A 19,928-nucleotide genomic window follows, 5' to 3' on the forward strand; every position below is an offset into this window, starting at 1 on the left:
GGCTGAGTCACTGCCCGCCCCGAGCCCCGCGGCGGAGCGGAGCGGCGCGGCTCGGCGCGGCTCGGTACGGCTCGGTGCGGTTCGGGACACAGCATGAAGGCGGCGAGGCTGTGGCGGGCGCTGCTCGCCCTGGGGGTGGGGCTCTCGCTTCTGCTGGTCGTGGCCGGTGAGTGCCGGGGTGCCGGGGATCCAGGATGCCAGGGAGCCCGGGGTGCAGGAGAGCCTGGGACGCAAGGGATCCGGAGTGCAGGGGATCAGGGGTGCAGGGGATCCGGAGTGCCAGGGAGCCCGGGGTGCGGGGGAGCCCGAGGTGCTGGGGATCTGGGGTGTGGGGGATCTGGGGTGCGGGGGAGCCCAAGGTGCTGGGGATCCAGGATGCAGGGGAGCCGGTGTGAGAGTGAGAGGATCTGGGGTGCAGGGTGACAGGGTCCAGGCTGCTGTGTGCGGGGTGCAGGGGTAGCAGGTGAGAGGGTGCCCAGCCCCCAGGGCTGCCACTGCAGGAGCAGAGGAGCTCAGGTCCGGAGCCCCGTCCTCGCTCCCGAGCCGGGAATAGCTCAGTTGGGCTGTCCCGTGCTTTCAGGCTTAGATAACCGTGCCCTCGATGTAAACAGCTTCCCTGGGACCGCCTGGCACAGCGTGCCTGGCCGGCCTGGCTAGGGGAACCCCGGGGAGAAGCAGCTCCATCATCACCCCGTGGGTCACACCTGGGGTGGCTGACTCCAAAAGGGATGGGTGAGACCAGGGAAAAGGGGAGCAAAGCCCAAGTGCAGGCTCTGGGCCAGGGGACAAAGGGCGGCAGGAAGGTGTGCTGTGAGGAGGGCCCTTTTTGTGCTCACTCCCCCTGGGCAGATGTGCCCATTTTGCCCTCACGAGACAGGCTTGACCTGACCTCCCCCAGCCCCGCTGGGATAAGCCGTCCCAGTTTTCGGAGGATGTTATTTTTGCCTTCCAGCCAGCCTGTGGGTTCATATAAGCAAACATTTCCAAAAGCGGTGGCTGATCTTTGTTGCCTTGGTTCCTGACTGGCCAGCCTGTGACAGTTCTGTCCCTGACCGGAGAAAAATGTGTGTGGGGAGGATGGAGATGCCGAACTGCTCCGAAACCAGGCCTGAAACAGCTGAGAAATAGGAGCATCCAAAACTACTTGCCACAGTGGAAAATGTGACCTGTGTGCCTCGCTTCTAAGCAAGGGGCTGGCTAGTGAGACCCACCACGTAAGGGATTGCTCCTGGGAGGGGATGAAAGGGAGTCCAGTTACTTGGGATAATTAAAGTATAAAACTGGGACCCCTCCTGTCCCGACCCTGGGAGGAGCCCTTCCTCCTTCATTGCTGTGTCCCACCCCAGAAACTCCTGCGTCGGAGGCAGTGCGGATGCCGGGGAGCACACGTTCCTTGGCTCTCCATGCATGGGGAAGCAGCCGGGTCCTGCTGCTGAACAGAAGGAGCTCTGTCTGCGGGGCCTTGGCCGGCTGCCGGGAGAGATCCTCGGGATGGGGCGGCTGGATGCGCCCGAGACCTGCGGAGGGGCGTGGGGCAAAGGCATCCCCACATATCAGCACGAGCTCTCTCCTCCCATGCTGTAGCTCATGGCAGCGCATTGATGGAGCATGAGGTCATGCAGAACAGGCTGGGCAGCGCAGGCAGCGACTTGAACCGGTGCCCAAGTTTTTTTGCCTCCTGAGGCTGGGCTAAGGGAGCTACAGCATCTTTTCGGAAACCTTCACGTAACGCTGGCCTGTCTGCCACCAGCGTGTACCCTACAGATGTGGAGTGTCAGGAAGAGTAGGATTAGCTCAAAGGAGCCCTGCTATTAAAAGACTAATGAGTAGGAGCTGTCTCAGTAGTAGCTTAGGCTAATGAGAGCCGTGCTGTTTGGTGTGGGTCTGGGCAGTGAGCCCGCAGCTCATTAACTTCCAACTTCTCCAGGGCATGCAGGTAGTGGGGGCTTGTTCCTGGGTCTCCACCTGAGTTCAGCCCTTGCTCTGACTCCTGCAGTGTGGCAGAGAAGAGCCTGGCATCAAGGGATGTGCCGTCCCAGCGCTTGTCGAGGAGTTCTTGAGGCTTTCAGCCAGATCTGTGAGAATCTGGTGTAGGTTTATGGAGAGTATTGCCATCCTGCTACTCTTGGGGCAGAATAAATTGAGGAGGGGAGGAATTTCAGCCTGCAATCTGATTCAGCACTGTCATGGGGAGCAGAAGGTTGATGGGTGCGGTGGGTTGACCTCGGCTGGCTGCCAGGTGCCCACCCAGCCGCTCTCTTCCCCACCTCAGCAGGACAGGGAGGAGAAGATGAAAAACCTCCAGCATCGGTCCTTCCCATGGGCTACAGTTCTTCACGAACTGCTCCAGCGTGGCTCCTTTCCATGGGGTACAGTCCATCGGGAACAGACTGCTCTGGCATGAAGTCCTCCATGGGCTGCAGTGTGGATATCTGCTCCAGTGTGGTCCTCCATGCGCTGCAGGGACACAGCCTGCTTCACCGTGGTCTTCTCCACGGGCTGCAGGGCAATGCCTGCTCCGGCGCCTGGAGCATCTCCTCCCCCTCCTTATTCTCTGCCCGGGGTGTCTTCAGGGCTGTTTCTCTCACATTTTTCTCACTCCTCTCCCACAGCTGCTGCACAGCGTTTTTCACCTTATCTTACGTATGTTATCACAGAGGCAACACCAGTGTTGGTGATGGGCTCAGCTTTGGGCAGCAGTGGGTCTGTTTTGGAGTTGTCTGGGACTGGCTGTCCCCGATGTGGGGGCAGCTGCTGGTGTCTGCTCGCAGAAGCCACCCTTGCAGCCCCCCCCAGCTATGACCACCTCACCATGTAAGCCCAGTGGGAGATGCTGGAGGTGGATGGACAGACAGGGAGGACAATGCAGCCCCACCAGCTGCCTGGGGGGACCTGCCAGTGGGCTGGGGCTGCCTGGTGGGAGCTGCTCGGAGGGTGATGGAGGTCTGGCAGGCATCCTGCAGGGATGGACCCTGTGCTCCCTCCTTGCGTGTCCCCAGCGTCTGGGCGCCGAGGCATGCGGGCTCCCCCTACAATGATTTTTTTTTTTTTTTGGTCTTACAAGTACTAACTTTCATTAGCAAAACCCAGCCACGGGACCAGCCCCGTTCCCTTGAATAATCCTGTCCTGTTCATGCCCGAGCAAGCCCCAGCTTGGCCACCCCAGCTGAGCAGTGGGAACACTTGATGCCCCAAAGACCTGGCTTTCCCCTGGCTTCTGTTTGACGTGCAGGCTCTGTTAAACCCCTTTTTTAACGTGCCAGGGCAGGGCAGGTCCTGGCTGCTCTCTCATGCTCCTGGTCTCGACCATCGCTCTTGAGCGCTGGCAGTCCTGTATGGGATCCCCTCCCCGTGGCATCCGCAGGGGAGCAGTCCCTGGTGTTGAGCTGGGATGCCTGTGTGCATCTACAGGGCTGGGGCAGGTGCCCGCCATAGGGGTGGCTTGCAGTGACACGTGGCTTTGCTTCCAGGTGACTTCTGTGACGTAAACCACTGTCAGAACGGGGGCACTTGCCTGACTGGGATTAATGAGACCCCCTTCTTCTGCATCTGCCCTGACGGCTATGTTGGGATTGACTGCAATGAGACAGAGAAAGGTGAGGTGCTGACCCCATCGTGGGGGCACTGTGAAGTCCAGGAACCTTGCAGCGTGGCAGCGTGCCCTTGTTGTGGCCCTGCTCCACTGGTCCTGGGTTCCAGCCCTGCTGGTGGGCACATAGAGCGAAGATCCAAGCAGGGATGTGGTGACCTTCATCACTTGGGGGGAAATGCGATGTATTTGGGGAGCAACAGCCCACTGGATGCTCTTATTCTCCACCTGTGCCCACATTAAAACCATTTTCCCCCCTTTCCCCTTCCCCAGGCCCCTGCCACCCCAATCCTTGCCACAACAATGGCGAGTGCCAGCTGGTCCCCAACCGGGGGGACGTCTTCACCGACTACATCTGCAAGTGCCCCGCGGGGTACGATGGTGTGCACTGCCAGATCAGTGAGTACAGTGGGGTGGGGGCGATCAGGGGGGACTGCTCTGCCGCTAAGGGCTTGGGGACCCCTTGGGCAGCACTGAGGGGACAACCGGGGGGGTGTTTGCAGCTGTGGCTGCATTGGGCGCTAGGCTCTGTCGGGGACCATGGGCTGGTTTGGACCTTGCAGGGTGGAGGGAAGGACCATGGTGTGGGAACACGGCCACGCCTGAGCCTTGTTCTGCATCTCTGGAGGGACACGGTGCCTCGAGTAATGGGACAAGGGGTGCCTCGAGGCTCAGCCTGCTCCACATTGGCTCCCACCCTTGCTGTGGCTGCGTGTCCTGATGCACCCATGTGGCTGCGGTCAGCGGGGACACGGCTTAGGCAGCTCCTTGGGTTAGAGCTTCAACCCGTGCCCACATATCAGCAGGGACCCTGCCGTGGCCCTTGCTCAGGGGATGCCTCCCCCTCTTCCTGCTGCACCGAATGAGGGGTTTTCTCCCAGGGGCTGGCTCTGGAGTCACCTCCTGAGCCCCCCCACTCTTATCTTCTAGACAAGAACGAGTGCTACTCCCAGCCTTGCAAAAACGGAGGCACCTGCCTGGACCTGGACGGCAACTATGCCTGCAAGTGTCCTTCTCCGTTCTTGGGGAAGACCTGCCACATCCGTAAGTCCCTGGCGCCAACTGTACAGAATTCCGTTTCCCTCCCTGTCCCCCACCGCTCTGTCCCCCATCGCCAGCATGCCCAGGAGAGACCTCACCAGCTGGTTTAGGGGATCTAGAGGGCAGCCGTGGGTGCCTGTGTGCCAGCTGCCCTTGATGCCAGCAGGCCTGGTCCTGATAGAGGTAGCATCCCCGGGACAGGGCTGTCTCCTCTCAAGGGGGGCCCCAGAGCAGCCCTTTCTCCCCCCCCGCCAGACCTCCGTGCTGTGAGAGGGGCTGATGGATGGTGCGGTTTTGGCTGAAGGCTGAGGAGGGGGAGATGCCTTGGGGACAGCCAGGTCCTAGGGCTGTCCTCCATCTCCTGCCCTATTCCCAGACAAGAGGCAGATGACCGCTCGGTTTTGCTCCCTGGTCACCGTCTCACTTTGGTGCTGATGTCCCCACTGCCCCCAGGCTGCGCCGTTCTCCTGGGCATGGAAGGAGGAGCCATCTCTGACGCCCAGCTCTCGGCATCCTCTGTCTACTACGGCTTCCTCGGCCTCCAGCGCTGGGGGCCAGAGCTCGCCCGCCTCAACAACCACGGCATTGTCAACGCCTGGACCTCCAGCAACTACGACAAGAGCCCCTGGATCCAGGTACCCGCGGCAGGACTGGGAGCACTTGTGTAGCAGGCAGCCCTGGTAGCCACAGTTGGTCTTGCAGGGCTGCTCTCATGGGATTTCTCTGCTCCTGGTGGCAAATGCGGGGCTAAATTGCTGCAGCGAGGTGCCAGCCAGGGGCACCTTGTGATGTGCCTGGAGAAGGCAAGGTCCCTGGGGGGAAGATAGGGACCTGGGGTGGTGATCCCCCCTTCTCTGCCCACCCTGGGGTGGAAGGCTGGAGGGATGGAGGGCTTTCGCCCCAAGGAAGTCACAGTGCCCTGGGCAGCCCCTTTCCTGGTCCTGATGCTGAGTGTGAGCCCACCCTTCCATCCAGGCTTGGTGGCACTGGTGGGCGCAGGGGCTGCGCACCCCACCCGCCCTGCGCCCCGCTCACGCTGGTCTCCCCTCCCCAGGCCAACCTGCTGCGGAAGATGCGGCTGAGTGGGATCATCACGCAAGGCGCCCGCCGCGTGGGCCAGCCGGAGTACGTCCGCGCCTACAAAGTCGCCTACAGCCTGGACGGGCGGGAGTTCACCTTCTACAAGGACGAGAAGCAGGACACAGACAAGGTGGGCTGCGACGCTCCGCGCAGGGGCTGTGCCGGCTCCCCACACCCAGCGGTGCTACGGGCGCCGGGGTGGCTGTGAGCTGCATCCCAGACTGTCCCCGTGCTTGGGAAAGTGCTTTTGCCCTGGGTCAAAGCCACGTTGGGAACTGTCCTAGCAGCGAGACGGCACAGGCGGTTCCAGCGCCGGGCAGTGCTCTCTGGCTCAATTGACCATAATAAGCACAACCAAAAAAGCAGCACTGAGTTATTTAGGTCACTCAGATAATATCTTTATTGCTGATACGCTGTGGGAACTGGGCATGGTCTGGGAGTGCTGGTGAATGGCTTAGGTGTCTCGGTGCTGTGTCTGCACTGAGCATGAGCTGACAGCGTGTCTCACTCTCAAATCAGGAATCCTCATTGATCGCAGCGCTCTCCACTCAGGTTTTTATGGCGTCTCCTGGTTGTTTTTTGAGCATCCAGGGAATGGCTGGGAGTATCTGCTTTGCTTTTTTTTAAAAAAAAAAAAGAGAAGTTTCTCTTGTTGCTGCAGCGGTGGAAAAAACGCATGAAAACATGACCTGGCTCTATTTATTGTGTTAAAAAGAAAGAAGCAAGCCACCTCTCTGCTTGTCACAATTGGGGGAGCGTTGCTGTAGCGGGAGGGTTTTTATGCGCGAGGCTGCGGGAGGGCTGGGGCGCTCAGCCCTGCTCGCCGTTGCAGGTTTTCCAAGGGAACGTGGACTACGGCACCATGCAGACCAACATGTTCAGCCCTCCCATCACTGCCCAGTTCATCCGCATCTACCCCGTGACGTGCCGCCGCGCCTGCACCCTGCGCTTTGAACTCATCGGCTGCGAGATGAACGGTAAATGTCGGTGGCTGTTCCCTGCCCGGGGACTGCAGGGTGGGAGGTGACATGGGGCAGAGCATCGCCTCTCGTATTGGTTCTGATCCCCTGGGACAGGGGATTTGTCAGCACTTGTTTTCCCTCACGCCGGCTACGTGATGCCTGGAAATGCCCAGGGTACTTTCGGGGAGCACAAGCCCTTAATCCCACCAGCTCAGCCGGGCTCGAGCTGCGTTCTCACGCTGCTAACACCTTCCCGAGCCGGGGTTTTGTTGTTGTGTCCCCACCCCGTCCGAGCTGTGAACCGGCTGCTTTTCCTGCCGGAGACCTTGAAAAGCACCGGAGGATCAAAGTCCTCTGGGAAACGTGAAGGATGATTAGCCCGAGCCCTCTCCCTGTGCCTCCCGCATTCCTGCCCTGCGGCACGTCCCCGGCAGCCGAGCGGGACCCGTGTGCCGGGGTGGGAGCGGGGTGCCGTGGGGGCTTGGGTCGTGTCCTGCCGCTGCGTGGGTGCGGTGCCAGCCGTGCTTTCGGCTGGGGATGCCTTTGCATTGCTCTCTTCACCCCTGAAAACATCCTCCTCCGCCTCCTGCCGAAGCTCTGTCCTTGCGGGCCGGGCTGTGTGGCGGGGCCGGCCGTGCGTCCCTGCAGCAGGAGGCACTGTGAGCCAGGGAATGGCTGCGAGCTGGCCAGCCCGGGACAAGGCGAGCTGGCTGAGAGCCCACGCCTCTGCCGAGCCTGTCCCTGCCCGGCCCTGCCTGCCGCTCCGGGCACCGGGACGTGGGGACGTGGGGATGGCGCCTGCCAGGGCTGCGGGGTTTTGCTCGCGACGGTGCTGTGGACTCTTTCCTTTTCACCGCCCCTATAAACCGTTGTGTTACAGTGTATTTCAACACGGCAGGTTGCTCGGAGCCTCTGGGCATGAAATCCCGCCTCATCTCCGACCAGCAGATCACAGCCTCCAGCGTCTTCAAGACCTGGGGCATCGACGCCTTTGCCTGGCACCCCCATTACGCTCGCCTGGACAAGACGGGCAAAACCAACGCCTGGACAGCACTCCACAACGGCCAGTCCGAGTGGCTGCAGGTGGGGCTTGGTGACCTCCGTCTCTAACCCCATTTCTCCTCCTCAGCTCCTCCAGCCGTGCCCGGGGCCACCTCCTGTGCCCGGGGCCACCTCCGGTGCCAGGGTGGCTGGAAGCAGGACGGGCATGATGGGAGAGGCTGGGCAAAGCCACCAGGACGGTGTGGCCGGAGCCTTGTCGTGGGGCACGCAGCCCGGCGGTGCTCTCCCCGAGCTGGGATCGCTGGGACAGGGCAGGATGGGGCCGCAGCCACTGGTTTTTGGAGCACTGGATCAGAAACGTCAGTGCCCACAGGGACAGAGATAGGATGGTGCCATCTCCACAGACCTTCCTGTGGGGTGCACCGAGCCTGCAGCACCCCAGCTCTGCATCACCCCCTTGGGAAGCGCCATCCCAGCCTGGCGTGACCGTCCCACAACCCTCCGGCTGCCCGGAACACCGTGTGTCTGTTTTGCAGGAAAAAAAATCAGGTTTGCTTTTCTCTTCCCAGTCTGGAATGGGAACAAATAGTTTTGAAATTTCCTTCTCAGTTTCCTTTCCTCCCCCTGTTTTTATCCTTTTCACATGATTTCATGACATAATGGGACAAAGCAGTTTAGATATTTGTCCCGCTTTTTATTTGGGAAATGATTAAAAGCAGCTGCTCCTCAGCCCTAAATAAACCAGCTTATCAAGACAGGGTCGGGATGACACGCTGAGTTGGGCTGTCGCACCGCAGGCTGCCTGTTTGTGTACGTGTATATAGATTTACATGTATACTCATATACATACACATGTACGTATAGCTCGTACTGCCCTTGACAAGCATGAAATAGGAACTAAATTAAGGAGACTTTCAGCTCGTTTGCTGGTTTACCCTGTCGCGTGCCAGCAGCAGTAGCTCAGCGTGGCAGAGTTAAGAGAATAGAAACCATCTCATTACAACCCAAATGTCAGACTGTGCTGAACTGCGTATTTTCTCAGCCAGAATCACTTTCCTCCGGGAATCCTTTATTTTTTTTAAATTGAGATTTTTTGCTGTCATTCCCACATTGACCTTTTCAGCAAAAAATGACGAGGTGGCAGCGGTGGGGAAGGGAGCTGAGACAGTGGGGTTTGTGTCCTGCTTTGGGTTGCTTCGAGGGATGCTGCGAGTGTTAAAGGGTCAAATATTTCACGGTAATGTTTTATTAGTCACTCTGGCATTGGGGCAGGGGTCAAATGGTGTTTTCTCCACTCTTGACCCCCTAGAGCCAGATGTTCTGGCTGCCTCTGGGACACGCAGGATGCTCTGGGGTGGGAGCACCGCTCCTGCCAGGAGCCTCGATGAGCCTTGTCTCCCTGCCAGATTGACCTCCAGGACCAGAAGAAGGTGACTGGCATCATCACGCAAGGAGCCCGTGACTTTGGGCACATCCAATACGTGGCAGCCTACAAGGTGGCCTACAGCGACAACGGCACGTCCTGGACCCTCTACCGGGATGGCCACACAAACAGCACCAAGGTGCGTGGGGCAGGGCGAGGTGGGCAATGACCTCCTGGGGCTTGGGGATGCTGCCATGGGGAGGGATGTGATGTGATGGGATGGGATGGGATGGGATAGGATGGGATGGGATGGGATGGGATGGATGGGTGGGTGGATGGGATGGGATAGATGGGATGGGATGGGGTGAGATGGGATGGGATGGAATAGATGGGATGGGATAGATGGGATGGGATGGATGGGATGCGATGGGAGGGGATGGATGGGATGGGATGGGATGGGATGGGGTGGGATGGTGGCAGGGAGGTCCCGGCGGTGCTGACACCCACCTTTCCCCCCTTAGATCTTCCACGGTAACAGCGACAACTACTCACACAAGAAGAACGTGTTTGACGTGCCCTTCTACGCCCGCTTTGTCCGCATCCTGCCCGTGGCCTGGCACAACCGCATCACCCTGCGCGTGGAGCTGCTGGGCTGCGACGAGTAGGCGCCTGGGGAGGAAGGATGGGGCTGCTCTTCCCCGCCGCCTGGCCTGCGCCCTGCCTGCCCCTGCCTGCTCCCGCTCTGACCTCACACCCCCCTCTCCATGTCCCCAGACTAAGGAGGCAGCCGGGAGGGCTCCCCTGCCCCGCGTTGGCACTGGGGCCGCAGCACTGCACTTTATGGGGCCCTTGCAGGTGGGATGTGGGGACAGCCCCTGCCCTTTTGCCCCGCTATTCAGGGCTGACACCCCCTCTAGCAACCGGGACTTGGCTGGGGGACCCTCTCGTGCAACTGGGGCTTCCTTGGGCGACCTCATCCTGCAAATGGGGCTTTGCTGGGGGACCCCATCCTGCAAGCAGGGCTTGGCTGCATTCTCCCAGCTAAGCCTGGAGACAAATTTTCTCCCCCTTTTTGCTTCTGCTTCCAGCAGAGAGGCTGCAGGCAGCGGCAGTCCCCTGCCTGCACTGGGGCTCAGGGCCGAGCAGTTTTGGGGGGCTTAGGGCAGGCACCCCGGGCTTGCAGCCTCCGACGTCCCTCCTGCTCTGTGCACGGTGGCAAGCAGGGGCTCTGAAAAACCCACTTGGCTGTTGGCCCCTGCCCATTTTTGCCAGGCCCTGGGTCTCCTCGCCTGCAGTGTCAGTGCCGCATAGTGCGAGGGGAGTGATGAGACGGCTCCTATCAAGAGGCACCGGGTCCCCGTTGCCCCTGGCTCTGGGTGCTCCCGCTAGGCGCCGTGGCTGGTGTTTTGGCAGGCTCTGCCCATTCCCCTCCCCGGGGTGCCGGCTCCGGTGTCCTCCAAGTCTCAGCATTGCTGCTGTCCCCACCTCACTGCAGTTTGGGGTGCCTGGAGGTCCCTTGTCCTCAGAGCCAAGCGGGGACCAGCAGGGCTGCAGTCTGGTAGTGGGGGGAGATGGTTTGAAGTGGGGGAGATGGTTTGTAGTGGGGGAAATGGATTGTAGTGGGGGAGATGGTTTGTAGCCACAACGATGCAGAGAAAAGATGGGAAAGGTGTTGGTTAAACCACCCAAATGCAGTAGGCAGAGAGCTGTGCCGTGACCCCTTCTGTAATCTGATTTTTTCCCTTTCCGTGGGGTGGAGGGGAGCCTCTTGCAATGCTCGAGCCCTCGGGATTAGCAGTAGGAGACGAGCGAGACCTGGCACCGGCAAGCGGGAGCGTGGGCAGGGTGTGCGGGCAGCGGCGCTGGCGGCGATGCTTCCCCGTGCGCTGGGGTGCGAGGCGGCCGTGGGGCCGGGCCAGCGGGGGGTTTGCTTTGGCAAGCGCCGAGGGAGCCTGGGTGGGATGATGGCGGCGGCCCCGCTCCGGGGTGTCTCTGACAGTATTAAAACCAGCTGAAACTTTGGGGCTGTCAGCTTGGCTGCTCTGTGCCCCCTCCCAAAGCCCAGCAGGTCCTGCGATCTCCCAGGATCCCCTCTGAGCCCCCTGGCTCCTCCATCCTGGGGGGCTGCCATGCTGACCTCACACCTTCCCTGCTTTCACAGACTCTCCTAGCTCCCTTCCCTGCCCAAAAAAGGGTACCAGGGCTTTGTGCATCGTCCCCGCTGCCTCCGCCCTGTTGCAGCTGCCGGAGCCTGTGCTCGCATCTGGCCAAGCGCAGCGGGACGGGACTTGGGGAGGAGAAGCCACTATCAGCACCCCACACCCTGTGTCTCCTCCTTTGGCTTTGATCCTGGAGCAAATCCCTCAGCTTGGAGCAAAACCGTCTCTTACACCCCAGCGCACTCCTGGGACTGGAGGGAGCTGTGGGTTTTCCCAGGGCTGCCTGTGGGGATGGTCCCAGCAGAACCCCCTGGGCAGGGCTGGGGGATGGATGCTGCTGGAGCAGGATCCCCCTGCATCGAGGACGGGGTCCCTGGTAGGGAAGGAGCACAGAACAGGACAGAGGAGCTTTGCTCCTCTCCAGAGTCTTCTGCCACACTGGGCAGGGACCCCTGATGTTGGCACGAATGGCTCGGGGCCACCTGCATCCCACCACAGCTCTCCGCACAACCTCCAGGCACCTTCCCGCAGCCAGCAGTGCCCTGCTTGGCCATGTGTCCCCTCCCCAGGCCCTGCCCGCGGCGGGTGGGCTCCTGCCTGGCCCCATGGGTGCCTGCCCTGGGCACCAGCAGGGCAAGGCGGCTGCTTGCAGAGACCGGGCTGAATTCATGGTGCATTCATGGCTGCTTGGTGACAAATAGCAGCCCCAGCTAGAGCCGGGGACGGGGGGGACAGTCGGCGCGGTTCACCTCCAGACATGCCACCCTTATCGCCGGGAAGCTGGGGCAGTGATAAGAGCAGCTTGCTCCGAGTCCAGCAAGACAGCCCTGAGCGGGGGGCACGGCAGAGGCTCCGTGGGGAGGGTGACAGGAGCAGATGCCACTTGTCAGAGCAGGGGATGCATCCTCAGCGCCTGGCCACCACTTCCCCCCGCCCATTGCCACCCGCAGACGAGCCCCTCAGACGGATGCTGAGCCCTTTCCCAGCCCTGCAGTGTTTCCTTCCTCCTCCAGAGCCCCAGGACAAGGGGGTTGTTGGGGAAGACCAGGGCACCCTCTGGGCCATGTACAGCCCCCCATGGCTTGTCCCCGTCCCTTGGATGCTCTTCCCGGACGTGGCCGCATTGCTGGGGCAGCAGGAAGGCCGGGAGGGCCGGCACGCTGCGGCCACAGCACCCCGCTGCCTGCTGACCCGGCTGCCCGTGCTGCCGGCTGCCCGTGAGCCAGATCCTCAGGAAGCAGCCGTCGGGGTGAGCATCCTCTCGCCTCCACCCGGAAAGCCCAGCACAGATCACAGCCTCCTCCGTCTCAGCAGGAACGCTGGTTTTCCTCCTCAGTTTGAGCCTTGGACAACAGGTTCCCGCTGGAATCGTCCTGCGCAAGCAGCATTTCAGTGAGATATCTCCCCAGTGGGGCCACGGCGGAGCCGTCAGCCGCAGGGTTTGAGGCGGGGAAGACAGGGAATGACATTTTTATGGCTCCCGTTCAACCAAAAGCTCAGCCAGCCCTAAACACGTGCCCTAAGCACGTGCTCCTGGGTCAGAGCTACCCTGACCCTGCGCAGCCTCGCTCACCCTGAAACCCGCGGTCCCACCCAGGGTTCCCCTTGGGGAGCAGAAAACAAATCTGGGATCATCCCTGAAGCTCCAAAAACGGGCGAGAGGCAGGAGGGAGCGAAGGGCATTCCTCTTTCCTCAGGGGGTGCTGGTGGCCGGCTCCTTCCCCAGGCCTCCTGCTCCCCGAGAGGAGGTGGAGGGCATTGGTGGCCATGTCCAGACAAGAGCCGTGGCTGACCATGAGCCATGAGCTGTTGCTGAAAAGAGATGCACAAAAGCATCCCTCTCCCCTTCCCCGCTGCCACGTCCCTCCTTAGGCTGGGCAGAGGATGGGTCCCGGCAGGCGCCGCGGTGCAGGCAGCACAGGGCACCGTGTGGCTTGTGCCTCAGCTCTGAAACAATGGGGTGGCCATGCCAAGGAGCAGCGTGCCCCGACGGGGGTGTCTGTCTGTCTGCACAGCCCGGAGGGTGGAGGGAACCATCCCCATCGCCAGCTCACTGGGCAAGCAATGGCAGGGGGGCACCAGTGGCTGGGATGCCACCGGGATGCAGTGGGGATGGAGCCAGGATGCCATCCCGCCACCTCTGGCCACGGGGCAGGGCTGGGGGGACCGGGGACCCTCGGCCGGGATGCAGGCAGTGCAGCAGCCCTGCACCGCCGTGCCGGGAGATGTAATCGCCCCTCCATTGTGGGCTGCGGAGCAGCCTGCTCCGGGCAGGCAAGCAGGCAGCGTGCCTGGCCGTCACGCTCCCGCGTCCCCAGGCAGCCTGTGTCCCTCCCTGGGGAGGGCTGGCGAGCCCTCATGGGTGGGTGTGCAGGGAGAAGGAGAGCAAGGAAGAGCCGTGCTCCAGACCCCGGGTCCCACAGCCGTCCCGGGTCAGGGCTTCCCACGGGGGCCGGGGGTGCCGGGCCGGCGCTGGCGGCAGATAACGCTGTTTCCGTGCCGGCTGCTCCCTATCAGCGTAGCGGCGGCGGGCAGGCTGGTGGCACCCTGAGCACCTCGCTGGGGGGCTGTCGGGAAGGGGTCCCAGCCCCCTTCACCCCACAGTCAGCCCCGGGGCAGTTTATTTTTGCACGAGTTGTTTTCTTTCCGGCTTGACGCCGTCCCGCATGGTGGCAAGAGCCGGACCGGGCCCCCGCGCCTCATTTCCTCGCCGTAGAACAACAAAGCGGGGGGCGAAGCGGCGCGCCAGGCCGGGGCGGTGGGTCGCCGGGTCAGGGCACACACCGCTCCGTGGTTCCTCCGTGTGCTCGACCCCACCGGCCACTCCTGGACCCGTGTCCCCCGGCTGTGCCACCGCCGTGCTGCCCTTCCCAAGGGCCGGACCTGGGGCTCTCGGAGCTGGGGCTGCGTGTCTGTGTGCCCATGGGAGCTGGTGTGGAGGGCATCACCTGATGCTAGGGGTGATGCCCCCTCAGATGGGTGCAACCGGGCACCCCAAAGCTTTTGCTCTGGTTTCTGTGCCTCTGCTTTGCCCCCACAGCCCCAAGCAGACCCTGAAGAGGCTGAACCCCACAGCTCAGCTGCTTCCCCGGGACCCCAGAGCAGGCAGGCGCTGCCTGCACGTCCTGGGCACGGACCACCCCCCACCACAGCCCACCCATCCCGAGCCTGCAGTGCTCCTGCCACATGCATGCTCGACACCACCATTGCCTGGGGACCGCGGCCAGGCTCCCAGTGGGATGTGGGACAAGGGATGGCTCTTCTCCCCCAGCACTGTGGCTTCACTGGGGCTTTGCATGGGGCATCATGGGGTCCCACCAGCTCCAACGGGGCACCCCTCTCCCCTCCAAGCTGAGGGCAATGCTGGCAGCTGGCACATCACAGATGAGGCGTGCGGGCAGCATGCGGGCAGTGTGCGGGCGCATGGCGAGGCCATTGCCCAGGCACGGGGGGCAGGCGGGGGGCCGGGGGCACCCACCGCAGCTCCGGGCTGCGAGCAGGGGGTTGGGAAAGGCGTGTGTTTCCCTTTAAGAGGCAGGCCCTGGAGCTGCTTCCTCTCAGCCCTGCAAGAGCCCTAAACACAGTGCATCTGCCTGCAGCCTGCCCGCACGCCTGCCTGCAGCCTGCCCGCACCCAGCGTGAGTAGGGCTTGGCCCCGGGGCCAGGGCTGGGGAGGGCTGGCACCCCGGGGTGGTGGGCACCCTGCTTGCCGTGGAGGGCAGGGAGGGATGGTATCGCCACGGAGGGTGCCGGGCATCACTGCGGAAGGTGCCAGGCATCGCTATGGTGGGTGCTGCAGCACGATGCTCACCAGCACCGCGGCTGAGGACGCGGGAACCGCTGGCATGTCACCGCAACGCTGGGCTCTGAGGGGTGGCTGGGCACTGGGGGCATGGGGAGGGCCAGGGCTGGTGCCCCCCAAACCAGAGTGCGGAGCTGCCGGTGCCTCGAGCTGGCCGTGCCGTGCGTGGGCAGCACGTGGTGCCGTGCCTGCCGGGCTCCAGTGCCTGCGGTGCCACGAGCCGCTGCCGATGAGCTCCCGGGGATGCACTGGCTGGTGAGTGGGGGAACCCCATGCCCTCCGGCACCGGCTCTGCAGACCTCGGTGGGTGGCAAGCATGGGCTGCACCCCACGGGAAGGTGAGCGGTGGCACTGACTGCGGAGGAGAGCCCGGGAGCGAGCAACCCATGGTGAGAGCACCCGGTTGCACGCCCTGGTCCCTGGAGACCACCACTGTACCCCATATTGGACCCTGCTGGGGGTGAGCACCCGTCCTCCCACAGCCCCCTGGCCTGGGGTGCCTTTGCAGGCGCTCTGAGCAGGGGGCACATGTCCCACCCCTGCCAAGCTCGGAGGGGGCTGCTGGATGCTCGTCGGGTGCCGGGCCCCCTCTGCCGGCTCCGGGAAAGGGCGCAAGCTGCCAAATCCTGCTGCGAGCCACCCTGGGTGAGCCCCACGCAGGGCACCCTTGGGTGCCCGGGGTGCCCAGAGCTCGGGGCAGCAGGGGTCTCCGGTGCCCTGGGGCAGCCAGGCTTCCCTCCACCCCGGGGACGTGGTTTGGGATCAAACCGTGTCGCGTGGGGTCAGCGCCAGCGGCGTCTGCGGCGCAGAGCGGCAGCCCTGGGTCGGAGCCGGGGGTCCTCGGCCAGGCTGGCTGGGTGCCGCTGGGCTTTGTCCCGTGCTGGGGCAGCGGGGGCAGCCCCGAGCTCTCTCCTCCCCTCGGCTGGGTTGCACGCTCGGCTGCCTCTGTAAACCGAGCTTGCGGCTTATGGAGGGGCTGGGCCACTTCTTTCCCACCTCACCCCCTGCATGATGTTTTCCCAGTGCTCCCTGTTCAAAGGACACCCTGGGATCCCCTTTCCCCCGGCTGCCCCATCCCCAGCTTGCCTCAGCTCCCCTCTCCGGGCCCGCTGCTCCGCAAGCCCCAACGGGCAGCGGCGGCGGGTGCAGCGGTGTGACCCGGCGGGAGGCTGAGGATGGAGGGACCGGGACCCCCGGTTGTGGGGTAGGTCTGGGGGCATGGCTCAGGCTGCCCATGCCCTCCCCTGCAGGCAGGCGGGCTGCTCTGCGGGCTATTCCCACCCCTCTCCTTGCACCCTTGCGATGGGGTTTGCCTGCGGCTGGGTGCCAGACAGCGCTGGGGCCCTCCTGGTTATTCTGGGGTGTTACCACAGCCCTTTTCCCCCTCGGCAGCCCAGGCTCAGGGTTCGGCCTCACTCCCCAGCCATGCTGCTGCTCCCGCTGCTCCTGGAGGCCACCCTGCTGCGGCTGGCCAGAGGCTCCCACCACCCCTTCTACAACGGCTTCTACTACAACCACATCATGAACGACAAGGGCAGCGGGCAGGAGAAAGGTATATTGGGGCTTGGCAGTGCTGTGGGAAGGGGGCTGGCAGGGGTGCAAGGGGTTGAAGCCCCCCACCCAGCCTCTGGGATGCGGCTGGGACCCATCTCTTGGGGAGGATGTGGGGCGCAGAGGAGCAGGCAGGGGTGCTCCAGGGATGCTCGGGGATGCTCATGGGATGCTCGGGCAGAAGAGGAGGTGGCTGGAGGGAGGGAGCGGAGTGGCTGCAGGGAGATTTGGGGATGCTGCCCAGCCCTGGACCCTGACACACGCTTCATGCCTTCCCTCCCTGTCCCCAGTGGTTTACTTCAACGGGGCCAGGCTGGTGGTGGAGACCCCCAAAGACCCTGTCTACAGCTCCAATGGTGCCAATGTCACCCTGCCCTGCCGCTACTATTACGAGCCTGACATGGAGTCCAAGCACAAGATCCGCATCAAGTGGTCCAAGCTGCGAGAGGACTACACCAAGGAGCAGGACGTGCTGGTGGCCATCGGCAAGACCTACGTGGCCTTCGGGGACTTCCATGGCCGTGCTCACCTCCACCAGGCCAGCCGACGTGAGGCCTCGCTGGTCATCAGCGATGTGCGCTTGCAAGATGATGGCAAATACCGCTGCGAGGTCATCGATGGACTGGAGGATGAGAGCAACGTGGTGGACCTCCAGCTGCAAGGTGGGGGCATGGTGGGGACCACATGACCCCCTGCGCCAAGGCAGCAAGCCTGGCCTTCCTGTGGCACCCCCTCCTTGGGGGGAGGTAGCAAGGCAAGGGGGTCAGGGAGCCCGATCGTGGGGAGAAAAGGGCTGGGATGCTCGGTGTGACGAGGTGGTGGCTTGGGGCTGTCTGACTGTGTGGTCTCAGCAGCAAGTGAGCCCAGAGCAGTCTGCCCAGCCGGGATGCTGGGGATGCTGCTGTGGAGTCAGAGTTGGGGGTGATCCCGTGGCTGCAGCGTTTCCTGCCTCTATCCACCCACCTTCCTGCTGTGCTGCGTCACGTGCAGCCGCCCTCTCGCCTCCCAGCTCCCGGTGTCCCCATACATCTTGTGATGAACCTTGGTGACTGGTCCAGCCCCTCTTGCTCACTTGCCACGAGAGACCTGACTCAGCCCTGGCTCCACTGCCAAGCTCAGAGCTGGGGAAACGTCCCCCTTGCTGTGCCCCTGCCCACCCCCTTAGTCTCCGAGCCCTCCCTCCGGTGGCGGCTTGTCCCCACTGGTCCCTGTGGCTGTGGTCCATGGTGGTGGTGGTGGGGCACATGTTCCCGTGGTCCATCCAGCCCCGTGACAGTGTTCCATCCATCCCTATGTTCGTGGTCCATGTGTCCTGGGGTTGTGGCCTATACACCCCTGTGATGCTGGTCCTTGTGTCCCTGTTCCTGTAGCTTGTGCGTCCCCGTGATGATGGTCTCTCCATCCCCACGAGGGTGGCCCGTGTGTCCCCAGGACCCAGCCCCTGTGTCCCTGTGCCGCCAGGTGTCGCTGGCAACTTGCTGCTGGCGGCTCCGTGCCCGGAGCATCCCCGTCCCCACACGCCTGAGCCTTGGGCTGTGCCACTCTGGGGTGCTCCCTGTCCCAGCGCCTCAATTTGGCATGGGTCAGGGACCCCTGCGACTCCTGCTGGGGCAGACTGGGGGTGGGTGGGCTGCCTGCGGAGCCGGCTGAGTGCCCCGTCTGCCCCCAGGCATCGTGTTCCCCTACCAGCCTCCCCGCGGGCAGTACCAGCTCAACTTCCACGAAGCGGAGCGAGCGTGCCAGGAGCAAGGTGCCATCCTTGCCACCTTCAACCAGCTTTTCCAGTCCTGGAGCGAAGGGCTGGACTGGTGCAACGCGGGCTGGCTGGCCGATGGCACCGTGCAGTACCCCATCCGCCTGCCCCGCAAGCCTTGCGGTGGGCTGCATCTCGCCCCGGGCATCCGCAGCTACGGCCCGCGCCACCGGCACCTGCACCGCTTTGATGCCTTCTGCTTCTCCTCTGCGCTCAGAGGTGGGTGCTGGGCCAGGGGCTGGGTGGGAGGGAACGTCAGGAAGATGACAGCATCTGATCATGCCTGATCACTGGCACCCCATGTCCTCCCTCCCTCTTAGAGCACAGGGCTCAGCCTGAGTGGGGATGCTCCAGGCGGGGATGCTCCAGGCGGGGATGCTCCAGATGATGCTCAGCACTGATGTTCCCCTCTCATGCTCCCCTCTCCCTCCTAGGAGAGGTCTTCTACCTGGACCAGCCGGCTGGGATGACGCTGGAGGAGGCCAAGCAGAGCTGCCAGGATGTGGGGGCTGAGATTGCCCGGGTGGGACAGCTCTACTCCGCCTGGAGGTTCCTGGGGCTGGACCGCTGCGATGCCGGCTGGCTGGCCGACGGCAGCATCCGCTACCCCATCACCAAGCCGCGGGCTAACTGCGGCCCTGCCGAGCCTGGTGTCCGCAACTTCGGCTTCCCCAGCAAGGGCAGGTTTGGGGTCTTCTGCTACAAGGAGAGATAAGGAGCCAGGAGGGCTCCTTCCTGGCCAGAGGATGTTTCCAGCCTGACGGTGCCCGGCGTCAGGTGTTTTCCAGGGCTGGTTTGGGGGGGGTGACTGGGGGAAGGTGGGGTGGGGGAGAGGCTTGTTTTTGTTTTATTTTGTTTCCTTCCTTTATATTTTCCACATCTTGCTGAGCAGCTGGCACATGCAGCTGCTGGGGGCGGCTGCCAGCTGGGGCAGCGTGGGACGGTCCCCAGCATGGGGTGCACACAAGGATGGTCCCCACGCCAGTGGGGCTGGTGGTGTGCGGGCTGCTGCCACCCTGCTTGGCCCCTTCTCGTGGTGACAGAGGGACACCAACACCCTCCTGCCTGTCCAGGCTGGTCCTGCTCCTGAGCTCATGGGGTGGGAGAGAGGCGAGGCTGGATTCGGCCAGCAGCAGAGAGCGGGTGTCTCCATCGCATCCCAGCCCCTCTCCCAGCCCCGTCCCCATCCCACTGAAGGGTGCCATTGTGCCTGTCCCCATGGGAGTGCCAGTGCCTTATCTCCATGTGCCCCTTGCCCGGGCTGCACTTGAACTCTGGTGCCTTCTTTGAGCGTTTGGTTATGAAAAGATGTATTTTCCTGGACCTCTTCTAATAAATCAATGGAGAAAGCCCTGGAGCAGCATGGCTGTGTCCCCATTCCTGTCCCAGCATGAGAGAGGGGTCTGCCACAGAGAGAGGATTTGGGGATCCCTAGCTGGACACCTGTGACTGTCTCAGCCTTGGCTGAGCATCATCTCATCACTGCCAGCTCAGCCTGGTGCCCAGCCTGAGCTCACGAAAGGGAGCTCATTAATGAGTGTTAATTAACCCCTGAGGTGTCAGGACCGGAGCTCATTAATGAGTGTTAATTAACCCCTGAGGTGTCAGGACCAGAAGGCAGAGGGC

General features: G+C 62.8%; 2 protein-coding genes across 5 annotated transcripts; both read left to right on the forward strand.

Annotated features, from left to right (window-relative positions):
- On the forward strand, window positions 1-11,058 carry MFGE8 (milk fat globule EGF and factor V/VIII domain containing). Of its 3 annotated transcripts, none has more exons than XM_068410454.1 (10): window positions 2-166; window positions 3,471-3,596; window positions 3,863-3,988; window positions 4,520-4,633; window positions 5,084-5,265; window positions 5,685-5,840; window positions 6,543-6,687; window positions 7,553-7,755; window positions 9,081-9,236; window positions 9,559-11,058. In XM_068410454.1, the coding sequence occupies exons 1-10, from the start codon at window positions 94-96 to the stop codon at window positions 9,700-9,702; spliced, it is 1,425 nt and encodes a 474-aa protein (XP_068266555.1). In that variant the 5' UTR covers window positions 2-93; the 3' UTR covers window positions 9,703-11,058. The 3 variants fall into 3 exon arrangements, with proteins under 3 accessions (XP_068266557.1, XP_068266555.1, XP_068266556.1); XM_068410455.1 differs by having other exon boundaries at window positions 7,571-7,755; XM_068410456.1 differs by lacking the exon at window positions 3,471-3,596 and having other exon boundaries at window positions 1-166.
- Window positions 11,059-14,763: 3,705 nt separating this feature from the next.
- Window positions 14,764-19,118, forward strand: HAPLN3 (hyaluronan and proteoglycan link protein 3). 2 transcript variants are annotated; one of them, XM_068409927.1, is made up of 5 exons: window positions 14,764-14,834; window positions 16,391-16,550; window positions 16,840-17,211; window positions 18,219-18,521; window positions 18,737-19,118. In XM_068409927.1, the coding sequence occupies exons 2-5, from the start codon at window positions 16,424-16,426 to the stop codon at window positions 19,015-19,017; spliced, it is 1,083 nt and encodes a 360-aa protein (XP_068266028.1). In that variant the 5' UTR covers window positions 14,764-14,834; window positions 16,391-16,423; the 3' UTR covers window positions 19,018-19,118. The 2 variants fall into 2 exon arrangements, with proteins under 2 accessions (XP_068266028.1, XP_068266029.1); XM_068409928.1 differs by having other exon boundaries at window positions 14,807-14,834; window positions 16,422-16,550.
- The last annotated feature ends 810 nt before the right edge of the window (window positions 19,119-19,928 follow it).

Source organism: Nyctibius grandis, chromosome 11, assembly GCF_013368605.1.
Source record: "Nyctibius grandis isolate bNycGra1 chromosome 11, bNycGra1.pri, whole genome shotgun sequence".
Lineage (NCBI taxonomy): Eukaryota > Metazoa > Chordata > Aves > Nyctibiiformes > Nyctibiidae > Nyctibius > Nyctibius grandis.